The 8,289-nt window shown below is 36.5% G+C and overlaps 2 protein-coding genes across 2 annotated transcripts in view; one reads left to right on the top strand and one right to left on the bottom strand.

Annotated features, from left to right (window-relative positions):
- The first annotated feature begins 854 nt into the window (after positions 1-854).
- Positions 855-2,815, top strand: LOC111436123. The gene is made up of 2 exons (XM_023073812.1): positions 855-1,553; positions 1,697-2,815. The coding sequence occupies exons 1-2, from the start codon at positions 1,209-1,211 to the stop codon at positions 2,432-2,434; spliced, it is 1,083 nt and encodes a 360-aa protein (XP_022929580.1). The 5' UTR covers positions 855-1,208; the 3' UTR covers positions 2,435-2,815.
- A 961-nt stretch (positions 2,816-3,776) lies between these two features.
- The window catches only part of LOC111436225 (GPN-loop GTPase 1-like), a 5,965-nt gene continuing 1,452 nt past the window's right edge, over positions 3,777-8,289 (bottom strand). Inside the window, exons 2-7 of the mRNA XM_023073958.1 lie at positions 7,834-7,917; positions 7,035-7,170; positions 5,758-5,984; positions 5,138-5,428; positions 4,520-4,725; positions 3,777-4,410 (exon numbers count right to left, since the gene is read on the bottom strand). Coding sequence (XP_022929726.1) covers positions 4,128-4,410; positions 4,520-4,725; positions 5,138-5,428; positions 5,758-5,984; positions 7,035-7,170; positions 7,834-7,911 — 1,221 coding nt within the window. The 5' untranslated portion in view covers positions 7,912-7,917 and the 3' untranslated portion in view covers positions 3,777-4,127. The remainder of the gene's footprint in view (positions 4,411-4,519; positions 4,726-5,137; positions 5,429-5,757; positions 5,985-7,034; positions 7,171-7,833; positions 7,918-8,289) is intronic.

The following is an 8,289-nucleotide window of genomic DNA, read 5'->3' as shown; positions in this document are numbered from 1 at the left end:
ATTTATGAAAAAAGTATTAATGATTTCTCAAACTTTTTTTTAATTTTTTTTAAAGTTTTAAGAGTATTATTAAAAGTTTAAAAGTTCGAGAATATTTTTGAGACAAAATATAAAATTTAAACCTATTTTTTAATTAATTTATCCAAAATCAAACTAATAAATAATATTTTTCTATGACGTTTTGTTATTTCTTTATATATTTTTTGGATTCACTCTAATATCAAAGGCATAAAAATTAGAAAATATCATCCTAAGAAATTTAATATCTTAAATAAAACAAAATTAAATCAAACCCATTTCTTATCTAATTGTATAACAATATAACCAAACCAGTTTTTTTTTTCATAGATGCATAGGAGTTTACCGTGGACTAGAAAAATCTTTTGAACCAACCCTAAATTTGTTTAAGCCAATCCTAAATTTTCAATTGGTTAGATTGGTGACTCAAATAACACACTGGCTCCACCTAACCCAATTAACTTGAGTTGTTGGCTTGTTTTTTTAAAATTATTAAAAAAAATAATACTTATCTAAAGTGCTATATTAATAATTAAAATCTTATTCAATTCAAATACCAAATTTAACAACTTAGAGTACATCACTAACATCGTTACGAGCATTAAATATAATTAATGTAACTCTATTTTCGAATTGGTTGAGTTGGTCGGTTGACCCGACAAAAAATATAAATTCTCAATTTTACAAATTGTAATCCAACCTAAATAAAAAAATAATAAAAAAAAAAATCTAACCCAACCCAACGGGTTGAATTAAATTTTTGGGTTTTTTTTTTTTTCTTGAATATATGAGTGTTTTAGAGGGGCAAAAAGGGGAATGCGTAAAACCCAAAGCCAAGAAAATAGCGTTTGTTAAAAAAAAAAAAAAAACAGAAAAAACAGAAAAAAATTCTGTTACATTTCAGTTTTACTACAGCCATACAAGCATCGCTGAAATCTCATCTCACACCCCCAAGACTCTCTCCTCTCCTTCATTAAAACCCTCTCCTTCCCATCTTTCTCTCTAGTAGGTTGGGCCCACCACCACAACCACTACTACCACCTCCTCCACCACCACCACAACCACTACTACCACCTCCTCCACCACCTCCACCTCCACCTCCACCTCCTTCTCCTCCCCCTCCCCCTCCTCCTCTCACGCCCCTGCCCTCCTCCCTACTCTTCCTCTTGCGAGCCACCGCCATCGCCATCATGGCGCGTCGACCTTTCAGAATTCTTGAGCTAAGCTTACTGTCTGCCAAAGACCTCTCTTCCGTCTCCAAAACCATGCGGACCTTCGCCGTTGCCTGGATTGATCCAGATCGAAAGCTCACGACGCGAGTCGATCAAGTTGGTCTCACAAATCCGACATGGAATGAGAAATTCGTGTTTAAAGTTAATGACGATTTGCTTGAAGATCTCAACGCCACCGTTACCATCGAGATCTACTCCTCTGCTTTGCTTCGCGATATTCTTGTTGGAACTGTTACAGAGCTCGTCAGAAATCTTATACCTCAATCCTCGCCTAGTTCTAATATGAGATTCCTCACGCTTCAGGTTCGATCGAAATCATCTCTAAAATCTAATGTAATTTGGTGGAAATTCTAAATGCTTGATTTATTAACAGGTGGTTCTATCAGAATCATCTCTAAAATGTAATGTAATTTGGTAAAAATTATAAATGATTGATTTATGAACAGGTTCGCCGCCCGTCCGGCCGTCCCAAGGGTACTGTGAATGTTGGCGTGACGCTGTTGGACAGTGCGAAGCGGAGTATGCCGTTGGAGAGCGATCTTAGTTCATCGGCGGTCGATTACGATTGGGACTTGACAGAGATCAAAGCACAGAAACAGAGTCTCATGAAGAACGGATACACGATCGTCATGAAGCGATCGCAGAGCGACCGATACGATCCTGACGCGTTCGTTGCAAAACCTGCGGGATCGGTGTGCAACGCGAGCTCGGTAGTCGGCGGCCGTGAGTCAGTTCGGAGCAGATCGGAGGTCGGAACGACGAAGAAGATCGTAAACGCGAATGGCTCACTCTGCTCTGACGTCGGACCGTCGCCGTCAGTTGTGGCAGCGGCGATAGCGAAGGGGCTATATCCAGCGCCAGACGACGTAGGGAGTTCGATTCTGGAGGATTGGACGGAGAAAGACAGCATCGAAGGGCTAAAAACAAAAATCGAGAGATGGAGAACAGAGCTACATCCAACGTACGACAGCGATTTGAAGAAATTGCATTCAAGAAATTACCGGAAGAAATCGGCGAAGAAGCAGCGGCGGAAGAAGGGATCGGGATTGTTCTCATGCTTCGGGACAGCGTACGGGTGCGAATTCTCGATCACCTGCGGTGGCCCTAACCAGAAGAAGAAAAATGGGAATGGGAGAGGGTCGTTGACGCCATCGGAGATCACATTCGACGAATCGTATGTCTAAACAAAGAAGAAAAATGGCAGAGAGAGGAGAGAGAGGAAAAAGAGATGGAGAGAGAGAGATGTTCTGAAGAAGCTGAAACCACAGTGAGGAAGCAGAGGACCGCCATGGATGCTTTTAGTTGGTCACTGCGGAACCATGTGGAGAGGGAGAGTTTTCTTTAGGGTTTTTCCTCTTTTCTCCGACTATTCCCTTTCTTTTTTCTTTTTTTCTTTCTTTATTATTTTCTATTTTTTTTTTAATTTTTATATTTATTTACTTATTCATATTGGATATGAGAAGAGCCATGTTCGTGCTTCAAAATATTGTTATTTTTGTTGATCGATCATGGCTTATAAACTCGGTGGGCCAATGTACAATGTGGAAGGATAATAATAAATTTAATTAATAATATAAAATATATTTAGAAGAGTGTTCGTGTAGAGGTGTATGTGTGGGCATTTTACCCATTTTACCTATAATTCTATCCATTTTTATTTATATATTTATTCTTCAACTCAGGTTTTAATCAATTACTAAATAATATAAATAATCTTACCTAATTCTTTTTCACTTTTTAAATTCAAATTCGTCTCAACTCAATTGTAATAATAAATGATTTTAATGGAATTCCGAGTCATGATATGAGAGGGAATGATCCTCGTGCTTGCTGAACTACTACTTTCATGTGGCTCCTCATTGTTGTGGACGAGCTACTCAAATTGTGAGATGGTACCTTCTTTTAGCCAATAACTTGATCTATCCAAATAATGTAATAAGGAATCAAACTACAAATAATGTAATAACCGTGAGGAGAAAGTATCTTTAGGTTTGATGTTTAAACCGATTCATTGAATTGGTTTTGATCAAACTAATTTTGGAGTGAATTGTCTTGTATAGAGTGACTATCATAGATTCTAAATTTGATCATTTGATCAAGCTAATTTTGGACTGAATTGTCTTGGTATCTAAGAGTGACTATTATAGATTCTCTTAGTTGGAACCAATCCGTTAAGTTAGCTTTCTTTGTTTCTTTGTGAACGTTTTTGCAAGGATTTATAGATTCTCTTAGTTGGAATCAATCCGTTAAGTTAGCTTTCTCTGTGAACGTTTTTGCAAGGATTCTAAAAGGACCTCTAGCTTTGCAAAAATCTAGCATTGTTAGCGCTTATCACAAAGAAAAAATAATCTTCTCTTAGAGTAATTGTTTATCATTCCTTAAATGTTTTCAACTTGATTGATGAGTTTTAGCATTAGTGGACCATGGATTTACATATCCAAAATGCTTATGAAGATTTTTAGATTCAACTAGTCCCTCAGCATACCCCAAAAGGTGACATCCCAGATTAAAATTACGAATGGGCACATTATTGATTACCCATACTACCGCCAGTTGTAGGCCAAACAAATATTTAAAATAGAATTTGAAACTCTTAAAACTAAAACTAGCTTCAATTGACAAGAGGGAGCACATCACAAATAGGGACTCATAAATCATCCAAATGTACAAACAACATTACACACATGGGCTACCCAGCTTTCAAACCAAAGCTCCTCTACCTACAAGGATCAACATCAAAATGGAATATCACAACAGCCCCCAAGCAGAAAAACAATGGCAAATCCTCGCGTTCGGAGTGTGGTGACTCGGTTTCTTCGTAAAATGTATACACTTTCATTTCAACTTCTCCTGTCTCCAATCATGTCTGTTTCACTACTAAAAGGAGAATCTGACAACCTCTTCATCTTCATCCTCATCAATAGGATCGTCCTCTTCGGTAGATCTATTGTAATCATAATCGTCTTCATTTTCTTCGTCAATCTCTTCGTCTTCATCATCAACCATCTTAGTTTTACTCTTGTCGTCCTTCAAACCAGTGCTCAAAACCACAGTTTGTCCCTTCGAACTCTCCATATCTCTCCTCAACTTCTCCATGTTTTCCCGTCTGCGCTCTTCCTCCAATCGCTGCTTCTCGGCGATTCTCTTGTCGAGCTCTGCCCTGAGAAAAAAAAAGCCAAAAGTAGCAGGAGTGTCAAAATCGTTGCAACGTTCCAACCTGCATAATCGTCGTCTCTAACTAATAGATTTATAGATGAAAAGATTCATACTTATAGTTTTCCATGTACTCCTCAGCACTGGATTCAATTGCTTTAAAGAAAGAATCCATTCCGGAGCCAGAAACTGCAGACACACCAACAGATTTCAAGTTCTTATAGAACTCATCCAGCACAAGTGAAAGACTCTGACTTAATGTGGAGGTGTATGAACTATCGGAACTGACTGCAGCTTGAAACGCTTCAAAATCTTCCATCCACTGCATGCACAATTCCTTGTTTAACATTTTTAAATTTCAAGAGCTTTGTAGTATATTGATAATCTAAAAAGGGAAATGTACAGCACAATTACATAGATGTATAAGTATACACAAAGGTTCGAGAGAAGATCTTTATCGAAAATGAAGCGTTCCTCGGGTGGCAAAGGTCTAAATTTTCAATTGATATTAGGATTATAAATGACTCACCACACCACTAATAAGCATTGGGAGACTTTACCCACCACTCTAAAACAGCCTAATAGACAATAAGAGTTTTAAATTACTATGATTTCCATGGCTAAAACTCAGACCTTGAAGGGTATGTTTATACCAATAAGGGTCAACGCTTGGGTGATTCAGCTCTACTCTTTAAAAAACACTGAAGAAAGGTCAAAGTTACCATGATAAATACCTCCAAAGCAAACTCGTGTTTTGACACGTCGGTTTTATTGAAAACCAGCACAACTGGTAGCCTCGTCTTGTAGAGGATAGAACAGGCATAAAGCATGTTGCTCATGAATGTGACTGGATTAGATGAACGAGGTGTATCGACAACATAAGCAATTACAGTGGGAAAGGTTGAAGCAAAAGCCTCAGTAATGATGGCCCCAGATGCAGACCACGTGAATATCTCAATCTGACCAGGAGTATCAACAAGGACATAATCAAGCTGATCTGCTCGCTTTTCGATCACTGAAATTACCTGAGATCACGTAGTTCAACAAGAAACTTTTAATATGTTAATACAGTAGGGTGTGTGATGTATAGTATAAATATAGAAGAAATACTAAATAATAAAATAACATTGGAAATATGCCATTAATATGAACTCGACGCACATGATATGAGAAAGATTGGCTACTCAAGGTACACAAGCATTAGTCCTGAACTTTCTTGTTTCTTGTAAGAACAGTTCATGAACTTAGCAAAGCATAAAATCTTCTTTTACAGATCAAAAAACAAATGATGAAAAAAATTATCATTCCAAACTCACTATAACCATTTAAGAAAGAGATACATGCGAAATTTCACCTCATCAAATTTGGTGGCAAACAAGTTAAGTGACGTCAGAATTCCTCCATTAGGCCCGAGATTGAATTGTTTCATCACTTCCTTGTATCGCACGGTATCTCTTATATCGATATTTGCACCAAAAGGCAGTGTCATTACAGCAGGATCAAGATTCATTACATAACCCCTGATATTTGATGCATGTGTGTGGCAAACCAGACGATGAAGAAAAGTTGTCTTCCCACTCCCTGAAAAAAGCCATTTCATTACGGCTATGTAATATTAAACCCAAAATTGACAGTGTTTCATTCGAGAAAACCAAATGAACTTGATTTGAGACATACGAAACATAAACCCAAATTTAACCCCAAAATCCATCCATCCGCTACAGTTGCACAAAACTTATCTAACAAGCACCCTACTCAATCTCTTTACAATTAAAAATGATAGAAGAACAAAAAGAAACAAACAAAACTTTGAAGAATCAAAGACAATCCACCTCAAAGAAAAACTTGTATATCTGAATATAAACAAACATGCTAGATCTTTTCCCTCTTATTTTCTCTTTCAACTCTCTATAAGTTATTTTCTAAACAAACTTGTATATCTGAATTTAAACCACCTTATTTTCTCTTTCAACTCTCTATAATTTCTTTTCTAAAATCTCTGCTTCTTAACTCACTAAAACTCTCTTATCTTTCTTCTATTCTTTCCATCTTTCTTTCCAGCCTCAAAACAGTACTGATGATAATGAAAAACTTAGGAACATGGAAACCAAGATACAAAACTAAATATAATATCCAACACCAGGGTCTTCCATAGCCTAAGAAGTTTCCCAGCGGCTCACTGTATTTATTTAACATGATCTTATACTAAAGAGCCTCCTATTCCTGATGGAACCTCCACATCCATTCAGATAGGAGGAAATATTTCCTCTCTCAAATTTCCTATGCTCGATCTTCTGAGCTCCTAGGGCAGGGTGACAAAACCCCACCTCACCTGGTAGAACCTCCTTAATTTGGTCCTAGAAAACATTCTAGAACAGTCCCTAAATGGTCAGGCACACTGTATGGGCTTCTGGAAACCAAAGGAACATCAGTACGTGGTAGGCACACTTGAAAAAGTACCTTGCAGAAGTGCAAGTCAATCCCTTTTGAAATAGGGGGAATTTTTTATTTTACTTTTTGAAAGTGACAAACATCAATATAGACCATAGGTCTTAAACACCATAATATAAGTTAAAAGATTTAGCATGCGTCTGAACTTCAACAGCAACAAGAACTTCCATTGAAAATTACCTGCCATTCCTATGACAATGATAATAACTGGTTTGCGACTGAAGTTCGTGGCTGAAGACCCAGCATGGCTAGATGATTCTTCAATATTTAAGTTCTTAATAGAATCAGCAAGCTCTTCTTTTGCTTTACCATTATCCTTAATATCAACATACGAAAAAAAATAAAAATCAAGATTAGCTCTTAAATTCTTAATAACTTATTGACCAAGACAGTTGAAATGTGGCCCATACACTTCCACACATAAAGTAAAACCCACACATTTTCTAAAATCTCATAACTAAATGATTAATGCACCAAACAATAAATTTAGAAAATGGTTTCCTCCAACTTACAGAACAAGGCAGTTGAAACGTGAACCGAATGAGAAAGTTAGAAAATAATTTCATCCAACCTTTTAATACACGAAACAGAAGGGATATGCATGTCTCTTGAATAAACATGACAAAAAAAGATTATAATTCCTCAATATTTAAGTTCTTAATTGAATCAGCAATTTCCTCTTTTGCTTTACCCTTCTTCTTAATATAAAAAAAAGACTACAAATCAAGACAAGCTTTCAACATATGATTGGAACATGGTCAAAATGGGACCCAAACATACACGTACAACAAAGAAAATAAACACCAACGTTTATTTAAAATCTCATAACTAACGGAATAAAATCCTAAACGGACGAGACAAGAAACTTGGAATAATTTCATCACTTTCTTATGCACCAAACAGCTAAAATTTCCATGTATCTAAAAGAAAAACAATAAAAAATACATATAATTAAGGAAATTAAAGTTACTTAATATACATTTGAATCTTCAGACACCATTGGCTTGCACTCCGCATCTTCCGATGGTTTATGAAAGTTATCAGAATCGACATCCATTGCTGGCTGAAACAACAACAAACAAACGATGATAAATCAGGGACATGAAGTTCAGACTTTTTCTTACACTCTTTCTTCTCCCGCCTGGCCTCTGAGAGAGAACAGCCCCTAAAAGCCTAGCATAAATGTAAACAAAGAAGACTCATGCTCGGTCTCGCGCTCGCCCACCATAATTTTAATTTAAAACTCATCACAACAAACTACAATCTACACCAATAAATATGGCCGAGGACGTTCGTTTATCGATCAAAAAACTTTCCCAGTTTGCCGCGCGGCTGATTTCTCTTTCGTTGCTATTACAAACAAAATTAAAAAAAAAAAAAAAAAAAAAAAAAAAAAAAAAAAAAAAAAAAAAAAAAAAAAAAAAAAAAAAAAAAA

Source organism: Cucurbita moschata, unplaced genomic scaffold (genome assembly GCF_002738365.1).
Source record: "Cucurbita moschata cultivar Rifu unplaced genomic scaffold, Cmos_1.0 Cmo_Scf00052, whole genome shotgun sequence".
NCBI classification, from domain to species: domain Eukaryota; kingdom Viridiplantae; phylum Streptophyta; class Magnoliopsida; order Cucurbitales; family Cucurbitaceae; genus Cucurbita; species Cucurbita moschata.
The sequence above is the reverse complement of the archived record's forward strand: the minus strand, read 5'-3'. Positions and strand labels throughout refer to the sequence as shown.

Bases quoted from the DNA above. Each gene is read 5' to 3' on its own strand.
- LOC111436123 (XM_023073812.1), top strand. From the start codon at position 1,209: ATGGCGCGTCGACCTTTCAGAATTCTTGAGCTAAGCTTACTGTCTGCC. The intron at 1,554-1,696 runs GTTCGATCGAAA...ATTTATGAACAG, and splicing joins TGAGATTCCTCACGCTTCAG to GTTCGCCGCCCGTCCGGCCG.